The 23,860-nt window shown below is 38.5% G+C and overlaps 3 protein-coding genes and 1 long non-coding RNA gene across 4 annotated transcripts in view; 2 read left to right on the forward strand and 2 right to left on the reverse strand.

The window, feature by feature from the left end:
• Positions 1-1,950: 1,950 nt before the first annotated feature.
• Positions 1,951-7,507, forward strand: LOC311297790. Its single transcript, XR_014628881.1, has 3 exons — positions 1,951-2,041; positions 3,462-3,503; positions 6,289-7,507. It is a non-coding gene; the product is annotated as an uncharacterized lncRNA (long non-coding RNA).
• mstnb (myostatin b) lies at positions 6,782-10,678 on the reverse strand. The gene is made up of 3 exons (XM_084420227.1): positions 10,218-10,678; positions 9,123-9,493; positions 6,782-8,132 (listed from the first exon to the last, which is right to left on the reverse strand). The coding sequence occupies exons 1-3, from the start codon at positions 10,591-10,593 to the stop codon at positions 7,752-7,754; spliced, it is 1,128 nt and encodes a 375-aa protein (XP_084276353.1). The 5' UTR covers positions 10,594-10,678; the 3' UTR covers positions 6,782-7,751.
• Positions 10,679-12,325: 1,647 nt separating this feature from the next.
• Positions 12,326-17,904, forward strand: akap19 (A-kinase anchoring protein 19). Its single transcript, XM_084420232.1, has 2 exons — positions 12,326-12,977; positions 14,724-17,904. The coding sequence occupies exon 2, from the start codon at positions 14,918-14,920 to the stop codon at positions 15,185-15,187; it is 270 nt and encodes an 89-aa protein (XP_084276358.1). The 5' UTR covers positions 12,326-12,977; positions 14,724-14,917; the 3' UTR covers positions 15,188-17,904.
• A 60-nt stretch (positions 17,905-17,964) lies between these two features.
• The window catches only part of hibch (3-hydroxyisobutyryl-CoA hydrolase), a 29,198-nt gene continuing 23,302 nt past the window's right edge, over positions 17,965-23,860 (reverse strand). The window contains exons 11-14 of the mRNA XM_084420230.1: positions 22,548-22,629; positions 20,498-20,617; positions 20,311-20,344; positions 17,965-18,920 (exon numbers count right to left, since the gene is read on the reverse strand). Of these exons, the coding sequence (XP_084276356.1) occupies positions 18,805-18,920; positions 20,311-20,344; positions 20,498-20,617; positions 22,548-22,629 (352 nt within the window). The 3' untranslated portion in view covers positions 17,965-18,804. The remainder of the gene's footprint in view (positions 18,921-20,310; positions 20,345-20,497; positions 20,618-22,547; positions 22,630-23,860) is intronic.

The following is a 23,860-nucleotide window of genomic DNA, read 5'->3' on the forward strand; positions in this document are numbered from 1 at the left end:
ATGTGTTTACGATGTAAACGTCAAATTAGCTAGAAAAAATTCAAGTGAGCATTAGCTTTAACCCAGTTAATATTTAATGATTACATGCACATTTTGCAGGAGAAATCATAAGTTGAAAAAATAGACATCAATAAATTATAGTGTTATTGAAATATTGCAACTTTAGGCAATTGAACTAAAGGAAGGAACTGAAGTAATGGATGGATATTCCGGAGAAACTTGGCATTTCTGACTGGCCATTGACCATCTTACATCGATGGCCAAAGCAATTTATCAATGGCATCGATACATTGCGTCGAGTTACATCTTCTAATTCTGACTTATTTCTCAGAATTGCGAGATAAAAACTTGCAATTGCGAGTTATAAAGTCAGAATGGCGAGTTTATATATTAACACGCAATTGCGACTTCATATCATGGAATTCTGACTTTATATCATGAAAGGGTTAAAAATGTTTTATTCTTTGGCGAAAACAAGCAACCATAACACATTTCCTCTGTTTTCATTTTTGTTTAGCTCCATCTAGCGGTTATGAACACTAGAACCACATAAGAGTAGCCTATTACGCAATGACGTAGGTATGGCAACAGATGGCTCACGGTGTCAGTCATTACATCGACAAACCTCAAGTATAGTCATTTATATCACGTTTTTATAAATTTGTACATCACAAAAGCATCAAAGAAACGTTTTTTTTTTTTTTTTAGAAAGTTGACGGTTACGTTTGGTGCGATAAAAACTAAAATAATTCGCGCACTAGACACGTTGCCTGTAGTAGCTGGAACGGTTCTAAAGGCGGACTAAGCTTGAATTGCTCCAAGGGTAGGAAAATCCCATTTACAGAATTTGTTTACAAGGCAGAGGGTTATATATATATATATATATATATATATATATATATATATATATATATATATATATACTTTTAAATATATATATATATATACTTTTAAATATATATAATTATTACCTCTATATTATCGTGTTAATTCGACAGCTACTGTACAACTTTATCCACGGCTTTCAACTGTTCATTCAGGCGCCATTTTTAGTCTTTCAAACAGACAAATGTTTCGCTCTCAAACAAACTGCAAATCTCCAAAACGTGCTGCTGTACATTAACAGTATATAATTAGCTGTTAAATGGCATCTATTAATTGAAGACCGAGCAGCTGGCACTGGTAGAAGGAGAGTACTGTAGGAGGGTCTGGCATGAGATGGGCAGGGAACGTGCCAAATGCCATTCCAGTGCCTCTGCAACAGGGGTCGAAGGTTAAGAAACATTGTGGCTCAGAAGACAGATGTCCATGTGGCCCGGGTAGATATTATCATTCTGCTTGAGAGCTGAAATCACCTCCACATTAAAGAGTCCACATTTTTCTGTCAAATTTTAGCTCTGGAAACAAGGGTGCATGCATGACCAAAATTCTGTTTCACGGTAACGATATAATACAGTTATTTATATATTAAGTTATTCTCGAAAAATCGACAGAAAGGGCTTTGTATAATAAATAAACCCAAATACTTTAGAAATGAAAAGTAGGCTACTTCACCTTGTTTGATTTGCATTTGGATTTTATTTGGTAAATGATTTCTTTGGAAAACTATTTTGATAGCTAATATAGTAAACAAAACACACTCATCAACTTTTAGATGAACTTCCCCAACTGATTGATATTAAATACAACTCGTAGGCGCAATTAAACTTTAAATAAAGTGTTGCTGAATAATTTTTCAATCTCATGTTATTGCTTTACTTCATCAATCAGTTTATAATATCTGAATATTTTATATTGAACTATTCTATTAATAAATTAGTTACTTCCTTTTAATTTTGTAGGATATTAGTAATACTAGTTATGTTTAAATGTGTTCCCCGGTACATGTTTGCCATGTGGGGATTGTTTTGCTCTTTTTGTGATATCTGGCAACCCGTCACCTGGAGCTTTAATCAAGAGAAGTTCAGAAGTGTCAAGTTCATCAAGTTCAGAAGTGACTAGAAGGAGAGCAGCAGTATGAAAACCGAACAGCAGCTAGCACGTTAGTGTTGACTAAGTAGTTTAAATTATACACACCTTGTAACTGCGTCATTATTTTTACCATACTGACACACCGCGCTCCCTCTCAGTGCGTGTGCACGCGCGCGTCTTTTGCATCAGTAAAATGCGATCGGTTAATTTGAGTGTCAAGTTGTAATCACTTTATCGAATCAAAGGAAGATTTTATCAGCTGGTTCAGTGGCCAATTGTTTGGAGTTAGAAATATATAACTCGCGCTGCTTATTTAGTAATTTTGCCTCAGATACAAGATTATACATTCGCTTTTAACAAGCAGGTTGTTCATTACCACGGCAACCGCTTGCGTGTCATGCTGAATGCGATTTTCGTGTTAAAAAAGTAACTATACATAAGAGACGGAAAGATGCAGATAACTATACATTATTTAAGGTTATTTCTATTCGTTACGATATTGACATATGAACTGTTGTTGTCAAGTAAGCGTCATGCTTTCCCCGTTGCGAACGTGCACTCCTCTAAACTGTAGCCTACGGGTGCTGCACTGCTCAGTTGACTGCTGCGCATTTCCCCCCGAAAATATCACATTAACAACAACCCTTTAGAAATCGTAATTCCTTTGTGGATCCTATTTATCTGCTTTCTCCATGTTTCTTTGACAAATCTCAGTGTCTCAAGGCCCTTGCACACCGAGTCCGAAATTATCGCATGTTTTTTCGCATTCGTGATTCGGTGGCTCTGAATTGTCAAAACACCATTCAAAATGCTTGCTACGGATTCGAAACTGATTCGACTTTTTTTTTGACGGAGGAAAGTTTCGGAGGCAGTGTGCAAGCGTGACTGACATAACGTGAGGTATTTATTTTTTAACGTGCGAAAATTTCGGACGGGCCTTCAGTCTCACGCACGCTGCATGTGAGTTAACCACGCCCATTTATTTACATGTCGCGGTATACATGGAATAAAAAAATCTGTTACTTTCGACATTTTCTACTGCGGTAATGATATATAACATCATACCAAATCCAAAACTCAGATAAAGTACATTTTTACTCATGCAGCACCATTTGTTTAAAAAAATGCACAGAAAATCTATGGAGTTATAAATGACCCATTTTACTGTGGTCTAAGTATCAAGTGTGTCACCATATGGTGATCACAGTGGATCCACTCTTCTAAACATTCATTCTTGCTGCTGCCTTACATTGGTGAATTGCATACTGTCCACCTTAATGCTCTCTCTATGAGGCTTGTTGTGGTACTTGGCAGCATCAACTGTATAATGACCGACTCAGTTTTCATGTTGTCCTTAGAGACTTTATAAACGTTAGATTTATGTGCTGGAATGGGGGTTACCTTTGCTTATTCCCTATCTCTGAACTGTATGTAATTGGTGTTACAGTTTTGTGTATGCAAATTAACATAGTCTGTTATGTGTCTTACAGATTTGACTGGCAAAAAGGATCTGAAGAATCTCTGAGAACAAGGTAAGCCTCATGCTTATTGCTTACTAAGTGGTTGCTAGGGTGCTGCTGGTTGATTTCTGGTGTGTTCTGAATGGTTGTTAAGGTTAACTATGCTTTGATTGACATATACGTAGATGACAGACAGACAAGCAGGCATACAGACAGATAGATAGATAGATACATAGATAGATAGATGGATGGACAGATGGATGGATAGATAGATGGATGGACAGATGGATAGACAGACAGAAAGGTAGATGGATAGATAGGTAGACAGATGGACAGATAGATAGACGGATAACTAGATTTCAATTGGCAATATTTTATCTGAACAATATTTGATAGGAACATTACTGCAAAACAAAGCAGAACTGCTTCTCCATATGACAAGACACCTCCGATTCCTGCATATCCAGCTGTCTGACAGGCGTTGTGATGACACAGGAGGGGACATGTTTCCACTTTTCCAAATGATCCAGACATCTCGCTGTCTCCTCAGAGGAGCATCTATCCTCCATCACTGTCAGTCATTGGTCTCCTGGGGGCATATGGTTTACTGCCACAGACCTTTTCCACTTCAGTCATTAGGGTGCCTTGTAAATGAACTTAGACTTATGGACACATCTTGCTGAATGACTCATTCCAGCCCAAATGTGATCTTGAGTTACACATTGCTAAAACAGGACACATTCCCGTCTTCGACGTCCGGAAGCTTTACGATGTAATTAATCAAATGTTGATTCCACAAGGGTCAATAGAGTGTCGGGAGAGACGGATGTCGATTTCTTAGCTAAGTGAAAAAACAAGTGGTGTTGAAGGCAAGGCCCAGTGTGGATGCGCTGGATAAATCCATCAGGAGCGCTGACAACCAGCCGTCAGTGGCTGCACATCTGCGCCCATCTGCCCGAGGCTCGTGTCTTTTATTGCTTTTCATTGCTTTCTTCAGATGAGGGCAGAAGTTCACTGCGACTGAATCTCACATCCCTTGGACATTGAGGCGATTATTACATTGCAAAATGTAAGATTAATCATTAAAATGAATGGTACTTTAGCTTGTGATCATTGAGAGAACCTGATTGTTGACTGAATTAGAAGAGAACAGTGCAGAGCTCAAAATTAAGCATGGTCGATGTGACAGAGTTTTGGGCTAGTTGATGGAAAGGCATTGTCATTAGGTCTTGTTTAATGAGCATTTGGTTTTCTGTCATGTAGCTTAGTATTGAAGATTGTTGATTCAAATTCAGCTGATTTAAATACCATGGTATCCATGGTAAATCCACGGTAAAGTTGGTTTATATGAAGGTCGGTCAAAATTGCAAGAAGCATCGGTTAGATCGGTTTAAATGATAAACAAATCACACTATGCCATGTTTTTCAAGCCAAAGCCACAGATTCAAAAGTCGGTCAGATTTTTTAATGTTTTTGAAATGCGTCTCTCATGCTCACCAAGGCTTCTTTATTCCATTAAAAATACAGTAAAAACAGTAATATTGTAATAATAATTGCAATTTAAAATAACTGTTTTGTATTTAAATATATTTTAAAATGGAATTTATTTCAGCATTATTACTCAATTCTTCAGTGTCACATGATCCTTCAGAAATCATTCTACTATGCTGATCTGCTGCTCAAGAAACATTTCTTATTCATACTGACCCCAAACCTTTAATTAATAGTGTTTATTAATTTATGTCGAACCATTAAAATATCAGCAGTGCATGTATAAATCTACTGGACCATATTTTAAAATCATTGAAATATGAAACACAAACCCATTTTAATTTGATTAATATTTATCAACAAACACACTTTAGAATCTTTATTAAAGTTTGAATAATCTTACGATTCACAATATTTTGTCTCTTGTTCAAAACCTGAAGGACATCTGTCAACTTGAGATGAAAAATTGTCATCGTTTGATTGCTTTTTTGGCAGACGGGTCATAGAAAAGTGCATGTTTACCACAGCAACGGACCAGGTGAGATGTCAATAGCATAAAATACATCATCGGTCATCACCTGTCCTCATCCTCGCCATCAATATTCGACCTGATGCCTCATGGCAGTGTGTACTTTCAGCTCATCACTCAAACCAAGCGTTTCCCCAGCTGCTCCAGAGTTAGTGTGAAGATGCAGATGTTTGACCACACCTGGCAGCTGTCCCTCTTCCCCCTTGTTGAAGGTGCTTCCCTCCTGTCCGAGCGCACGCAGCTCTACTCGGCTCCCCTGCAGCTCGTGCGGATATGGGGAAGCCTGGTGACTGAGATGAGCTATGTGTTTCCCCCCGGAGTCTTCTGTCCCCCCGAGGAGCCACGCTGCCTTCCCATTTTCTCACAGTCACTTCCTCTCCTGTCAACCTGGGAATGTGCTGGCAGCCGTCAAGCCACGGAGACCATGAAAACTTTTCCCATGTGACAGATATAACAACTCGGGGAAACCGTTACAGTTCCTGTTTATCATACACTTGCCATTACCTGGCACTAAGGACTGCGTTGCAAGTCAGATGCACAAGAAAACAAATCAATCATTCTCCTGCTGAACGTGATTCATAGCACGAACGCTTCTGCATGTAGAACAGGATGAATTACGAAGAGATGCACCTGATTATCGGTGCGCATTCAGATGTTAAAGCGCTTATCGATAGCTTCAAGAGCGTTCGTGTGAGGTGTTCGGGCTTTTCAGAACCCACGTTTAATTGTATGTGGCAAATGATCCAGAATCCACGGCGCATTATCTCAACCCAAATGTGGAAAGAAATGTTATTGCTCAGGGACTTTTAATCTCCCACAACCCTCTGTTCATTTCAGAGCAGTTCCCACCTGGTTTCCATGGCATCTGTCCAACTCACAGCAGGAAAGGAAGCAGATCTCGGCAGTGCTGAGTTCGCCCTCTTCTGGACGGAAGTGAGGGCTCCAATAAGCCTTGGTCTAATTAGCCATGCTGTCAAAACATTTCTGCACAAGTGATTTTAGAAAACTCTGCTGCATGCTCACGCTGAACTATTCCGAGGGGAGATTTGTTAATTTGGGCTTATGTAACACTGCAGCTTGCTGCCATTACAGGAAAAACAAATGAAAAGGTCAAATGATAGTAAATCCAACCCAGAAGGAACTTCGTAACACAGCTCAGACAACACCCTTCATCCACCTTTTGCATTGTGCATAAAATGTCCCCCTTTAAAAGGTCCCATATTACTCAATAAAAGATTTTGTCAACTGATTTTCATTACTTGGATTAAATCATTCAAGTACAGAATTAGATGTTTCCAGATATTATAGAATAAAAAATCTTGTAAAGCAATTTGAAATAATAGAGTTAAACATATAAAGCAAGCACCTTTATTTGTTTGAACAGATACATAGATTTATATTGTACACTTTTTTTTTGCTATTTTGTGTTCTTATACATGTACTAACCGTGGTTAAAAAAAGGCAACTGTTAATGGAAACAATGGCAAGTATACAATACAATTAGCAAACATATCAAAATCAGTTTTTACAACATTTTTAGCAACCAATTCTTTCTATTGGTCTGCCATAGTGCAAACTGTGTGGTTTGAAGACAGAGTGGTAGCGTGATATTAACATTCATTCTTACAGGTCCGACGTCTCTGTCTCGAACACATTTCAATGTGTAGACCGCATTCACAGCGCCTCTGCTTCAAGTCCTTCTCTCCCTTAATGCCGATCTCAATAATAATTCAAGTGTGTAGGGCTGTTCGACAGATGAGTAGTGGACAAAAGCTATGATTAACAATTCGATCTGTGTGTTTATTGCAGTGTATGTGGAAGTTTGCGTCAGATAACCCTATTCAAGCTCTGTTCAATGTTCGAGAGTCCCTCTCTGTTTCTCTTGGATACTCTTCTTAAACAAGCTCACTGGTTACAGCTGTTACAGCAAAGATCTAAATGATTGTATTTTGGAGTGGTTGTGTAATATATTTTTTTGTATGTTGTCTGTGTATCCTAATGAGAGTATTCTGACAAGGTGAAAACATGAAATAAAGCAGAGAATGTCGTCCATTTCAAAAGTGTCCATTCCCAAGACATTCCTTTAGTATATCCATGTGACATTGGACTCCTGTGGCAGAGATACTGATTTAGAGGAAAATGACAAAAAAAAAACATAGTCAAATGAAGCGGTGCCCAGAGAGTGAGTGAGCGTCCTTCTATTGCACAGTGTCTTGCGGAAAGCACTGATAATGGATGGCGGGTGGTGTGATCAGATGTCCGGGTCTTTGAGACGGATCAAGTCCTGTCTGGGCACTGGTTCACGAGCAGCCACAGCGGTCTACTACCATTGACGGGATCTTGCCGTAGATGATCTGCTCTTTGCCATTGAAGTAAAGCATGTTGATGGGAGACATCTTGGTGGGGGTGCAGCAGGGCCCGGCGGTGCCTCGCGGATTGGCCTTGTTCACCAGATGGGTGTGGGGATACTTCTGCAGGTGCATGTAGTCGCATTCTCCCGAACAGTAATTCGCCTTATAGCGTTTTGGAGCAATAATCCAGTCCCAGCCGAAGTCCTCGAAGTCCACAGTGAGAGGGTATCTGCAGCACCGAGACTCTGAGGAATTCTCGTCGCAGTCCAGTCCAGAGTCCCTCCGGATTCGCTTTGGGCCCTCTGAGATTTTCACCTCCATAAAGGGGAGCTGTGAGAGAAAGAACCCAAAGTTTACTCTAGCTACTTTCATATCTATGGGCTAACAAGACAACTCACAGTCTGACCTTGAAATTGCTTTGTCTAACCATTAGCGAATGCTAAATCTAGCCAATTCGGATATGAATTGAATTTTTCTGGTTCCGATTCCACTTAACAATTCCCGTTCCTTAATGGTGCCATTAAGGATTCTTGTAATAAAAAAAAAATGAATTAATTCAATTCCTACTGCATTTACTGCGCCCAGCAAATCATGAGATCATTTTAGATTTCAGCACAATCAATATACAGAAATACAGGTAATACATGTTTTGCTTTTTAAATGGATTTTAACACACTTTAAATACTAAAACATTATTTGTATAATGTACCACTGATTACAACACAAGCTTGTGAACAACCACTAACTACTCTGATTAAAGTTTCAGGAGTCTTAACATATGTTCTTTTCAGTTTGTTTTAACTTTCGAGTCAAATATCACGAAAGTAACTTGCAATTTAGTGAGTCAGTTTAACTGTTTCGATTGATTCATACGTGTTTTTCACTAAAAAGAATCGGCTAAAAAGAGTCATTCGTTTGGGAATCGGACTGTAGGTTACTAAGGCGATGCATGCTGTTGATTCATTACAAGAACTAGGTCAAAAGAATCGTTAGTTCTAAAACCGAATTACTGTGGTCGCGCTGTTCGTTTTTGATTCACTAAAAAGAACCGGTTTGAACGAATCATTCGTTCGGATTCGGACTACATTTACAAAAACATTCATGACTACACCGATCACTGAATGTTCCGCGCTCTGAAACATGCAATTAAGAAATGTTTTACATTGGTGCTACAGGGACTAATTTTTTGGAAGATTGCTGATAAAACGTATAACTAAACCATATAAATAATTTCTTGCTATTATCATTCACAGCAATTACTATTGACGGAGCTGTCTAAAATTGGTTGTCTGAAAAAAAACACACAACAGCTCAACTTACCAGTCCATCCTCTCCAGCCTCAGCGGAGGTAACGGCCAAGTCGTTTCCCTTCGCGTCATACGCGTTTATCTCGATGCCCCAGTTGGTCTCCGGTTGTCTTAACCACACCGTGAGCACCTGCTTTACGTCTATACTCTGCCAAGACGTGACTCCTGCGTTCACATCGATCTTCAGGGATCGTATTCGTATGTGTCTTCCTCCGTCCGTAACGGGCATCAGCCGTGATATCTGTAAGAAGACGGTGGTCACTTCTTCCGCCGGTCTCAGATGAACCCAGAGCTGCGCTCTTACGATCCGGTTCGCTTGGATTTTCGGACTGAAGGAGAAAAAACAACACTTCGGTTTCCGATCTACTTGAACGATGGGGTCAGCTGAAAAAAAGAAGAGAAAGTAAATCAGAGTGATTATACGGGATCTAGACTACTGGTTTTCAGTGACAGTTTTATTATTAAAGCGGTCCATAAAATTACGCACTAATTGAAAAAAAGAAAAAAACTTTTAAAGAAATAACGTTGACTACGCCCACAAAACAAAATAAATTACATACATTAGGGGGACATTTATGTGTAATAATTAGATTGACTATATATACTATATTTGTAGGCTATATATACGGCATTGCAGAAGGAAACAGGCTATTTATATCTTTAAAAACGAATGGATGGGCTACAGATATAATGTCTATATTTAGACATTACATATAAAAGGCATAACACATAATACACAGTTTCACCTAAAGTATTGGCTAAGATGTGAACCAATTTAAACTACAGTTCGCCTATCACGTGTGGTAAAGGTGAAAACATTTTCTTCTGACCGACGCTGGTGCGCTTTTGCTGGACTTCCATGTTCAGCGTGCGTAAAATTGCTTTAGCAAGGCTGAAAAAGAGGGGCACAAAGCCTTAAAAAACAGCAATCGACAATTATACATCTTAACTGTGCATTTTATGCACAATAGCTGCCTCGTGAGTGCAACTGGCTTGGGCGTAAAGACTGCGTAAAGGGTCTCTCCAAGTAGGCTATTCCCTAGATTCTTTGTCCTTTAAGATGATAGTACATTTACATGAATGAATCTTTGAAATAGTTGATCCTTACGCTCTGTGGCCATAGTCATGATGGTCTCTGTGGTGGCATGTTCATCATCCTCTTCCATAGCTCCATCCTTACTGTCATCCCCCAGAACATCGTACTGATCCAGAAGTTCTTGTAAAGGCGGTGCTTTGGGTAACAGCTGCTTGACCACGTCCCGGCTGATGTTTGGAGCCTGTTTGAGTCGGAGTTTGCTAAGAATTTGGGACTTGATGGCATGCAGTCTCATCAGCTTGCTGTGTTGCCTGAACTCACATGTGGAACACTGCTCGCTTTCCTCCGTGGCTGTGGAAGGCTGCTGGGGCGCCGTTATATCTCCATTACCCACTGGACCACATGCAATTAATACACTTAGAGAAATTAAAACCTGCGTAAAATGCATGTTCCAAGGCGTGCTAAAGGATGTTTGCTATGTTTGATCTGATTTGCTATGGAAATGAACCTCACCACGCACCGGACAAGTAGATGTCATGCTTAAATTCGGCAAGGCTTTTTATACTGCAACTTTGGCCACTCTATTGTGTCGTAAGATTCAATGATTGGCTGAGCTGGCAACAATAAACCTAATGGACAGAGCTGGACTTCTTTCGCAGTTCTTAAAGAGGTATGACACATCTTAGAGGACTCGTGGAGGAACCAGTCTAACTTTAATGCAAATTATGCACATGTATATGAAAAATACGCACTTTTATTACAATATTTCAGTGCGTGCATCCAGGATGCTCCCTGTGTGTCGTCAAACGCAACTGACACAGAACGTAAAGGCTACATTTGATATTTATGAATATAAAATCATAAGCAACAGAATATTTGTTTTACTATTTTATTACATTGCAATATAAGGCACATTGATGGTCTACTCTACTTGACATTTAGCCTACACATGAGCCAGCATGCTTTTGTTGGTAAAAAGCTGATTGACAGCCTTAACATGTGGGCTCATCTGCTAATTTATATGTGAATAACTGTTGCTAAAATGACAGCATGTTCTCAGCCTTTGTGACATTCGATTTCCCTCTCTCATTGTTAATGTGGTATTTGAAAAAGAGGCATTTGTATAATATTCACGTTGCTTCTGTCAATGCAACGCAAAGTAATTTCACCACGTATGTATTTCTTAACAGTAACATTGAATAATCACAACTCATCTTGTTTGCTGCAGCTTATTTAGTTTTTTAGATCCATGGGTAAGATACATAGCGCCATCTTGTGGATCGTCTTCGAACGCGTTAACCAGGTCCTGACATGAAGTTTTGCATAGTGTGAGTTATTAGTAAAATGATAGGTTACATAATAAGGATAGGTAACACGCAAACATAGCCTAATAAACACAAATATAAACAAATATTCTACAACTTCTAATTTACATCAATGTGTTGGATCATCATTCATGACAAAATATAGGCCTAATTAAAAATTAGTTATAGGCCTTATCTTAGGCTACCGTGGAATAGGCCTGATTGCTAAGCGAATTGATGTTATCCAACCGATTTCACATGCATTAGCCTACACTGTTTCTTCTTCTCACATAATACAATTATTTAAACTAAAATCATAATTTCATGTCCATTTATTTATTAGGCAAGTATAGCCGTATAATTAACGGGATTATAAATGTGCAGTCATCCGGTCATTAGGCTATCGCAAAACAAACTCTTTCAGGGTCACAAGACTTGGCGTCTGATCACCCAGTCTCGAAAAAAATATATTAAATTTATATTATGCGATAATGAGCCGATCGATGACAGGGAATTATTATCCATTACGTATCACTTAATGTCGCAATATATTTTCGGTTCAGTCTAATAATGTGAAAGTAAGATAGGCCTAATGACGGAGAGAATTGAAACGGAAACTGATCAGAAAACTTTCTGATTTCGTTCTAATGTGTGTGTATAGCTTATAAGCTAATGCATAGCATAGCCTATTATATTATATTATCTAAATAATAGCCTATTATATGCTCATGCCTGGAATTTCTTTGTAAAAACTCACAAACTCATAATTTACCATGCAGTCTGATGAAACATTAACTGAATTAACTACTGAATCATGTAGACAATGCCTATCATAGGTCTATGACATATGCTGTATGACAACAAATACGTTTATTTTTCATAAATTTCTAATGAATCTCGACTAGCCTACATAATACATCTCTAGGTTGGTCATATAGCATGAGAAAGTTTGGGAATCAACATTTGTCTATCTATAGGGAAAACGCTCATTTCACTAGGTGGCGACAATGTATTTAAAAAGACAACTAGGCACAACCTGTGTCTTCGTGTGTTGCAGTAACCTATTTTACCCAGTTTACAAACAAATGTTTAGGCAAGGATAGCATGAACTAAGTGTGTACGTGAAACAGAAAGAATTTCCCAGCTGCAATTTCAGTCATGTAGATGGCCAGGTCTGAATGGACAGGGAGGAATTTCAAAACAACACGGATTAATGCGCTGTCGAGCCCCATCGCTGTCCTGTCACTGGAATGAAACTGAAACGTTATCATCATGATTATATGTGGACTCCGGACGCACATGCTGAATTCTGACCCGACTTATCCTACCAGAGCAAGTTCATCAACATGCTTTCTCATTCTCCTGTGGAGTAACCGAGACTGGTGAAGAGGAAGGAGCTTCTGCCTATTATTTATTAGTGTGGATTTATCGCAGTTTTCATTTTAAATAACGCATTTCAGTTTGGATTAAACGATTTCTTCGATTTTTTATCCATAATATGGACGCTTGCAGCCTGCAGTCCGAAGGGGTATGTATACCCACACTGATTATATATCTCTGGAATGTGCACTTTTAACATTAAATTACGGATCATCGTGCATTTAAAAAAAAAAACACACAAAAAACCCCAGAAATATCATTTTGACTTGACCTTGAAGCTTTCTTGACACAAACACGACCATCCAATTTACTAGTAAAATCGACAAAGCTGAAATTTTAATCTCGTTCACCCTTGCTACAACACTGTAACCAGGATAGAATCAATCATGATGTTTATTAAACTGTTGATCACTTCAGATTTGCAGACAGTGATTGTCGGTTGTCCTTGGCTGCATGGTATGCATATGATGTAGGCTATACACAACAGGTTTGAGTGTCATTCGAGAATAACTGCCGAGAGTAATAACATTATTCAATAAAATATTAACAGACGCCCAAAAGAGCTTGTAGATTTCGAATCCACAATGTTTTTCACAGAATTCGATTTATATTTAAATGAGACATGATAGATGTTTGGTATCTGTGTGATAGCTGCAAATGGAGTGAACCACCGGCTTTCGTTGTAAGGAGAAGTCTGTTATAGTCATTAGCTGCACTAGGCAGGCAGCACAAGATAAACGCCAACTACAATAGACGTCCGAATCCTGAACGAATCGTTCGTTTGAGTCGGATCAGTTGAATGATTAGGTTGAAAATCGGTCTGAATCGAAAATCTAACTGAATCGGTCCGAGCAGTTTTCAAGTCAACCGATGTAAGATCATTTTAGAGTGAAGCAAATTAACCGGTGTCACTGATGTAGAGAAAAGCAGATTTAGAAGAAATGTTACAAATAAAACGTTATCGCTATTCATACGCGATGGTTATGAGCATAAGACTCAAGAGTATGTTTTTATAGCATTCCATTGTCTCCTTTAGGGAGGAGAGTGAGACAAATGAATTGTAGTAGCCTAGTGTTTCATGTAAATACTAATTATTTGAGATTTTAAATTACTTTATGAGCTGGATCTGAACTGGGCTAAATACGCTTATAAATAGAAAACCTGTAATGGATAGCATTGTATACCTGTCTTTGGAGTGCATAGGACCATAAAATGTTCTTCCAATCATTGCGTCCGATTGGAATGCGCACACGTCATCAGCGCGTACAGTTAGACAGAGGTCAGTCACCGAGCACCGCACCCGAAACAGCAGCCACCTTTTACAGTTCTTCCTGGACCAAAACAATGAGCTTATGCTGCGTTCACACCATAACTGTAATTTGGAAGAGATGGAAACCTGTGACACTATATTGTTTACGTTCAATATTATTGTAATCTGCTGTGTGCGTTCATGTGTTTTGAAGAAGGCGTGGTTTTGGAGACGCTCTGTGGGAAGGGTGGGATCTCATGTTTTCAAAGCTAACTTGCTATCGCTATCCACTCTGAAAATTGCCTGTCCTATCTTTTACCAAAATGCTATCAGAGCATGTGATATGCCACGCCGCGATCCTATGGTCAACTTGATGACGTTATTACGTGTTTGCGTTAAGAAGCACTAAATCTTTTAATTTTAATTAAGTCGGAATTGCCATCACTAATGATGAATAACAAATCTAGCCAATTTACTACATGTTATTTATAAACCCTATGTAAGCACATGCAGTTCTATATTTTTACTTTATACTGCCTCTTTAGGAAATCCTCATTCCTGTGAAAATCAAGTCATTACAGTGTCTTGGACAAGGTTGCAAAGACAAGCAATAACTCACTGAAAACATGCGTCTTCTTCACACAGGGCAAGTGTGAGAACGCTATACATCATGGCTGACCATCTGGACTACACTTTGTAGAGAAATACCTCTACATCCTAGCCTCTTACCCATATAAAACCCTATAAACTGCCAACCAAGGGAATATAACCTCTGTATCACGCCATTTTTGCATCTCTTCGCCTCACTGCTTTCAAACCAATGCTACATTATTTATATCATGGGATGCATGAAATCCAAGCACCGCGACCCTACTCAGAATTCCGGTTCAACAGAGAAAGTGGATGGCAAGTCAGGAAAGCAAGGAGAGAAAGCCGTTCTAGTTTTCTCAGAGATCGGCTCCATGGAGGACCCAGTGCTGGTCAATCCGGTGTTGATGGACTATGCCCAGAGACTCTCAGAGGAAATTGTGGCCCGGGCAGTACAACAATGGGCGGAGGTGGACAGCCGGTACAGTGACATCCCCTACATTGAGTGTGATGTGCCATAAGTTTTTAACTGTGTGGAATAAGATTGGATTGGTCTAGCTCACACCTCTCCTGTATGTAAAGGAGAGCTTTCAGATCGACAAATGAAAGCCAGTGGAGAATCATGTCATTTTGGAAAGATGTTCTTTGGCTCTCTGAAAATCTCTTTAGGATTCACATGAAATATTCAGCCATTTTTCTTGTTGTTGTTTTCTTAACAACTGACCATGGAGCTGTTATAATACAAGGCAGCATCTTTTTATGTCTTTTGTTTACCATCAAAACCCAGTTGTTTAATGGGAGAGTCCCTGAAATTGTCCAAAGGCCACAATCATCACAACCATGTTAATTACAGACTTCATCTTTTTTGCCTTTAGCATTTCATGTTTGTGTTTCAGCACATCAGACAGTACCTCATTTCATCCATCCATCGGTCTTAAGGTGTGGCCACATTGGCTTTCTACAAAATTTGACAGAGAAAAAAGGTTCATTGTCTGTTGCCACTTCAAACCAAGTCACTTTCAAACCAAGCAGCTTTCCTTTGATCAACGTAGTGAATTTGAGTGACCCAACTTGTACCTGTCGCGAAATCTGCATGGGGATTGGGGAAATCTATCGCCCTCAGGTGAAATTCTCTATCACCTATTTAAATAGGGGGTGGTGTGGCGCAATGGATAAGACACATGCCTTTGGTGTGAGAGACCCGGGTTCGAATCCACTGTGAGACACCAATGTGTCCCTGAGCAAGACACTTAACCCCTAGTTGCTCCAGAGGCGTGCGACCTCTGACATATATAGCAATTGTAAGTCGCTTTGGATAAAAGCGTCAGCTAAATGAATAAATGTAAATGTAAATGATTGGATTTTCCCCATGGATTTCGCTGAACAGTAAATGTTACCGCACATTTACAGATCATCCGCTCAGGGGTCACAGTTTCTTTTTAAGGGGCCAGTGCTGGCTTCTATGGATCAATAAATGTACATTACTTCACCGGTAACCTTTTTTTTTTTTATATGATACAAAATCAACGACCTTGTGGTCACTATGACCAGACATTGCTTATCAATGACACACTCATAGATTTAGAGATGTTTAAAGATGTCACTCATCCTGTATCCTCATGATGATATTTTAATACATGTTAATAGATGTTTTCTTCTGTGCAGCTCAAATATGCAATTCTTAAAGGCTAACTGAAAATCACATATTGCTAATTAATTACATTACCTCACTAAAAATTCAGAGTGGGGACCAAACACGCCAATGTCCTTAATGATCGTTAATACAAGCACAATTACTCTTCTGGTAGTGTTTTAACAGCTGCTCACCAATGCTTTTTATTGATGGATATATTGGCACTTCTGGGTCTTGTGCCATGCTGTCAGGTAGCCAGAATCCCTTTAATGAAGATGAATGAATATGAAGATTTAATGATTCCGGATCAAAAGAGTGCAACAGTTGGGTTCCGGAAGCAAAATTCACATTCGTTATCTCCATAGAGATTGATTTTTAATATGTATAAACTTTTTAAGACCTAGCCACCATGCGCTCTGAGGTGGTGATGTATGCTTCTTGAAGTGCTTCTTCACAAGTCAGTGTGATTTCAACTACATACAAAAAAAAAAACTTAAATTCAGAGGGAATGATCTACTTATAATCATAAAGAGTTATCATGAAAACCTATTCTGAAGTGAACTCGCCAGTGACCACCCTCTCCTATACAGCATTGTGCAATGTCCTGTAATCAAATAAATCTCCCAAACTACTTCTGACTGGTTTGGCTCATGGCTTTAATCTCTTTACTGAGGAACTTTTTCAAATCCCTATAGAGAAAATCAGTGAGAAAATTACTTCCGGAACCAAGGCCACTGAAGAAGTGGGGTAGTCACTGTTACGGCCTGTTGCAAAGACAATTAAGCAAGGACTGCACTTTGACCATTAAACTTTTGCAATGATAGTCATAAATGCAGAGTGAAATCTTAAGATATGAAAGAAGGACTTAAAGTTGTATTTTACGAGGCCTTTCAGCACATTACTGAATGTGCTCAAGAGTAGAACTTCAGTATCTCAAAGAACAATTAGCACAGGATTCATGGTGTTCACTACTCTCCTTTATCCTCCTTACTTATACTAGGCTAAATAGAACTAGATTATATTTGGTTTATTATGAACTACCAAAAGTGTGCGATCATGTATCACAGGAAAAAGTGATTCAAATAAATAAATACACTGCAGTCAGACTACATTTGTACCAGCCTGTACTGTCAAGCTGATTTCTCTTGGCATTTCCATCTCATAAATGTTTGACAAGGTACTACTGATGATTCTGACCAAAATAGTTGTCTTTCATATTTCAGTGTATATTTCAGCAGACGTGTTTTACTTGTAATCTGTGCAATCTCAGTTCTGTAACCTAAAGAAAAGAAAAAAAAAAAAAACTATGCCAATCAATAAAACCACAGCCTTTCTTGATACCTCAGCTGTTACCTTCTTTCAGGTTCTTCTGTTTCGTATTTATAATATAACAATGTAACAAGACAGAATAACTTTAAAACATGCCCTTTATCATATGGTCCTTCGGTCCCTCCTTCAGTGCAAGTCTATGGGAATTTAGTTGTTGTTTTAGCATCCACCAGGGGAAAATTGTAAGTCTGATTGCTTCGAAAAGTAATAGCAAACTTCTCAGCATGTCATACAATTTGAGGTAACATTCATACACATAGCGTGCCTAACTTTACTACAACCTCTATAGTCTGTCAGTCGATTTGCTAATTAGCTCAATGAATGCAGAAAAACAGATTTTTTTTTTACACTGTTGGTTTTATTGAGAGGTACTGTGGGCACGTAAAATCTTTCGGACATAGCTGCTATCAAAATCAAAAACAATCTTTTTATGTTTTGTTTTTGCACAAATATAGGTCACACACCTTTTATGAACATCCACACAGATATATGAGCAACCAAGTCATTTGAATTCGAGGCATCACAGTTGTTTTGACATCTGTCAGATTTATCCTGTCAGGCTTGATATGTCTATAGTCAAGGCCAGTGGAAGTGCTTGTGTAGTAAACACTGTGGTTAATAGAAGTCATACTGCAGGCACCACATGACAATACTTTAATCCTGCCAAACTGAATCGTGGCCAGGGTATGTGTTAAGGTTGTCAAGGTTAATCATGGATTGCAGAATGTGCAAAAATAATCGTCTGCCATTCTCTTTCCACAGGGTTTACACAAATGATTACACAGTATGAAGGAAAAAGACACCTCTAAGAATGAAGTATGCAAAATATGATTCCCAGCTCCTCACTCGGACAAGTCTGCTGTAAATTCATATTGTCATATTAAACACGATTTGAATTTTTGGGTGAACCTTTCCTTTAAAATGTGACTGGGCTGCTCTCAATTGTTAGCTTATTTTAAATGCTATTTCCCAGTGGAGAAAAGAAAACACCCCAAACCTCTAAATTTCCTCAAGAAACCAGTATTGTTTATTTCAACACAAGGATCAGCGGATCTGTGCAGAAGTCTCAGAGGAATTTGCATTTGTCAGCTATGCTGACAGAAATAACAATACTGATTTCTTTGATAAATTTCTGAAGTTTATAAAAGCAACCTGCAGGATTTTTGAGGGGAGTTTCTATAGTTTGAGATCTCTTTCAGCCAGGGAGCTGAAGCATTCTTCTACAGCCTGCTCTGAGACCCCAGACAGGGTAGAAGGTTTCCACTTCGGACTCTGGTCTTTATCGATTAGAACTGCGAGTAAAGAGGGGGGAAAAATCTGTTAGTTATGCACTGACCTTTCTCTGGGGTTGTTCTGGGGAAAAAACTAGTCAGGTGAGTGGAGGTGGCCAAGAAAGTCATACAAGTAAGAGCACATAAAGCACTTTAATTTTAGGTAACACTCTATAATACCCTGTATTATTACCATTAACAGACATTAGAAGATTATATAATGCTCTATTTTTTCATAAGCATTCATTCAGAATTTTTAGGAATGTCTTTCAAATTTCAATTCAGTTCCTGAATTTAGATTTAATTGAGAAAGCAAACAGGATGTGGAATTGTAATTTTAATTTAAATTGTTAAAGGTGCTGTATGTAACTTTTTTTATAAAATGAATCCTTTTTTTATTGCCCGTCTGTGAAGGGGTTGTAATCACACATTACAATGATCCACTTTTCGTGTTTTGCTATTACCTCTGAAGGGCAGTATTCCTATTTTTATGTGAAGTCTCCGGGTCGGATTTTCTGCGAAATCCACCGGATGTGACGTGCATTCGCGCTCCGGAGCCTCTCCGTTTTATATACAGTCTGCAGCTAACGACATGGAGTCTGATAACACCAAAAAACGACCTGCCTCCAGCACAACACAGACTCCAACACAAACTCCAAAAAACAAACATTTTTTATCTGCTGAAGCTCGTCAGGCCAAACGTCAATCGGATCGACTCAGGACGAAAACACGGATCAACATTGGCAGAGCGTTTGAATTATGGAGAGACCTCCGCTTTGTTTTAGGTATAAAAACAGACCCTGAGTTGGCTTTCATCCTTTTGGACAGGTAAGCTAACAATACTTCAAAGCATGTAAAATATATTGTGATTTTGTGCTTTAGTTGGCTCAAGTTAGACATCATTAGTTCGCCAGCTAACGCCGACCATTTGCTAACATTATCTGATGTGAAAGACTACAGTTGTAACTTTATTGCTTTTCACGAGCACGAGCGCTGTTGTTGCAATCTGAAACATTACCGCTAGAGGCCGCTGGATCCTACATACAGCACCTTTAAATGTAATTAAAATTTTATTTATTTTTAAATGTAAAAAAAAAAAAAAAATCATCTCATGTGTATAACACAAATATGAATTACCCATAAACATAATATAATGGACACATGGGGTATTTCCAGAAAGGAATTAGATCAATGATTGAAATGCCATTTATAGAGACGTGTATGTAACATATATGTGTACAGTATGCTACATTTAGTAAATTACAAAACTTTAATATTATGGAGTCCATTCTTATAATTAAATTTGGTCCAACCCTTTAACACCAACTTCTGATTCGGTACACCTATCATACTGTTATCGATAGAAACAAATTTACTAATATGTGCATTTCTGAAGAAATGTGCATCTTACCTGCTCTGACTCCCTCATAAAAATCGTGTCCTCTCTGTAAAGCAAGAGTAAAACCTCATGACATGAATAACACAAATACTTCCTCTAAACTAATAAGTGGCATACTGTGAAAAAAACAGCTTTAGCTGATTTGATTTAGGTAATGAAATAATAAAGCATTGCATTTACATAAAATTGCATTACATACCATACAGGCCTGACTGAGTCTGTACTCCATCACCAGAACCTCCTGCAAACTCATTCTCGACCCTTCCTGAATCTGCCTGAAAGTTAACTTCAGAGAGGTTGGTGACATTTTGGCCAGAATCTGTAAAATTCAATACAAAAACCCATATTTCATTAATGAAAAATAAATAAATGACAATTAAAATAGCTGATATAGCTATCTAAATGCAAGTTAATCTGAAGCGGACAATAAAATAAAATTGAAAAAAGAGTGAGAGCCGGGAAGACGGTCCGAGCCCCAGCTGATCCAGGAGTCCATTCTGTGTGGAGTTTGCATGTTCTCCCTGTTTCAGCATTGGTTTTCTCTGGGTTCTCCGGTTTCCCCCACACACTCCTGAGACATGCAGGTTAGGTGGATTGGATATGCCAAATTGGCCGTAGGAATGTGTGTGTGTGTGTGTGTGTGTGTGTGTGAGTGGGTCCCAACACTCACGGTGCTGGGTTGTGTCAGGAAGGGCATCCGGCGTAAAACCTGTGCCAAATCCAATGTGTGTGTGCGGATAATTCCGATGAAGCGGACCCTGCAAATGAGCGGTACTAACGCTGGGAAAATATATAGTATGAGCCGGGAAGGACATTAAATGGTTCACATGAAATCTTAAGGTACAAACCTCCCTGTTTACATAATGGCCAAGTGTACTGTTGATAAAAAGAGGCCCTATATGAGCAGAAGACCAGTCCATGAACAGACTTGTGGTTAAAGAGAACATCGCATGACCTGCTCTGACATAAAACCAAACATTTAAGGCATTGTATCTGTGTCACTTTGTATAATTCTGGATTATTAAGTATTTTGATTGTATTGTAACTTTGTTTAGGTCATGATGGGACAAAGAAAAAAAATAACAACAGTGCACACATACTGAGCAACAGCAAATGGAAATTTTCAACAATGAAACGTCACAATGTCAAACATCAATTTCCTTTTGTACAGCTCACACTAAACAAAGTGATGCATGGCAAAGTAGCGCTATGGGAGGAAAAACAGAATGGCTTTGAAATACTAATGAGGTATAATATGATTCAGGGCACATTACGCAATACGAGAGAGGGTTTGCATGCAGCAGAGAGCATGCAGACCTCAAATGAGAACCCATACGCACTCATTTTCTTTATCCCGGAAACCATCATACTCTTTATCCAGCTGCAGGAGCGGGATGTGGAGACAACAAGCCAAACCCTGCCACAGCCTTCTTTATTGCAGTGTAATTTTATGAAGTTCATAAAAACATCACTTGCACTTGCGACTTAGAATGAATAAACGGCTCGCCTTCATACAGGGACGAAATACAAGATATACCCTTTGTCCGAATATGCCTACTTCTATACTATATAGTAGGTGAAACAGTATGTGTGCCAAGTAGTATATCCAAATTCATAAAACAGTAGATTAATAGGTACCTGGATGACATAAAAAAATTCAGCGAGATTCTGAAGTGCACATCTGATGGACACTTTACTATCCCATGAGGCCACGGGAGAGGATTTGTGAATGGCACTGAAGAGACGCAACAGATGCTGTAGGTCACATGATAATGACAACATGGCGGAAGTAGTACGTCCAAACCAAGTGTACTTACTATCTACAGTATGTGATTATTTCGGATGATCCTTTTTTTTTATAAACAATGCAAAATTATATTTTTATTTTAATCTTTTATCTATCTTCTATTTATCTATCTATCTATCTATGAATTTACCTTTCATGTAATTTCAAACCTGAATAACCTTTTCTTTTTCTTTTTTTTTAAACACAAAAGGTAAGAAGTAGAACATCCTGCTTAATGAGGACTGGGGCTGTAAAAATGTGAAGTAACAAAAATCATCATAAAAGTGGTCTAAATGAAAAGTATGCCCTATATTCCATTGACTTCTGAAGTCATACGTTTTGCGTGAGGACAAGCCCGGAATATAAATTGTTAATCACAACATTTGTGTTGCACGGAGGAAAGAAAGTCTTAAGGGTTTGAAAATGTCATTGGGGTGAGTTTAGTCACCATCCCTGAATTCACCTCAGTCTGTTTGAGTGCAAAAGCAGAGCCATCTTTCTTAAGGTTCTCCATGATCTCCTCCACACTTCCAGCTGAAAAGAGCCTGGAACAATAACAAAATATACAGGGTCAGTCCTACAAACACCATCCATGGAAGTTTTTTGTGTATAGTTTTCAAACAGGCAAGCCAAATTAGCCATCAGGTTTGATCCTGGGACAGCAGATTAGTGCAACATCAACTGACCTTACATAAGGCTCATATGCAATGCAGAGTCAAACTCCACAAAAACAGGTAAACAAGGGGTGTATAGGCTGATGAATAATTTGTTTCACTAAACACTCAAGCCCCAGAAGGAGAGACGCCAAGACAATGCTGCACACACTCCGGTCACGGTGGAAACTAAGTTTTGGAGCGTGTCCAGTGTTTATCAGTCTTATCATTTCAGGCCTTTGATCAATATACCCAACTTTTTCCCTGCACGTAGAATTATGTGCCTTTCAGAGAGGCAAACATTGCCTGAAAGCCTCAAAGTTTTACCAGCACCTGAAGGCTAAAGCTTATCCAGAGAAACAGACACAAACCCTCAAGTATAACTAATTGGTTCCAAAAGTGTGAAGTCTACTGATGTCAAGCCAGCACGGTGTCTGCAGCCACAGTCTCAGTATGCAAAATAGTGTGATACATAATTATTGTGTCATTCATACTTAAATATTACAGGTTAAATTCAATGCTTTACGTCTGGGAGATATAGCTAAACATATACATTACTATTCAAAAGTTCATAAAGGTCAGTACAAATGTTTTGGATTAAATGAATAGATTTATTCAGCACAAATGGAATTAATCAATCAAAAGATTAATCAATCTTTTTTAATATATTTAAAAAGTAAACAATTGTTTTAAATTTTATTAGTATTTAATAATATTAGTTTTTACTGTAAATTTTGAATAAATACATGCACATTTGAACAGAGCTAAAGTTGTGTTCAACCCAGAATTTTCTTATAATAAAAGATCATTCCAAAAAATAAATATTCATACAATACTTACAAACTACTTTTAACAACTTCTGAAAAAATAAGTGAATGTGAAAATGTGTGTTTGCCCATGCTGGCATGACAATACAAGTATTGTAGGTGGTTGCTAGGGTGTTGCTAGGTACAGTAACTGTTTACAGGTCTAAGTCAAAAGAATCCGCCCCCTAGTCCCCAATTTTAATAGTCAATTGACTTTAGCAAGCATCACTAATGACCATACATGGCCAATTCAAAACAATATCAGGCTGAAAATTATACTTAAAACCTAATTCCTCTGTCCCTTATTTAAAAAAAAA

Source organism: Rutilus rutilus (genome assembly GCF_951802725.1).
Source record: "Rutilus rutilus genome assembly, chromosome: 10".
In the NCBI taxonomy this organism is placed as follows: Eukaryota; Metazoa; Chordata; class Actinopteri; order Cypriniformes; family Leuciscidae; genus Rutilus; species Rutilus rutilus.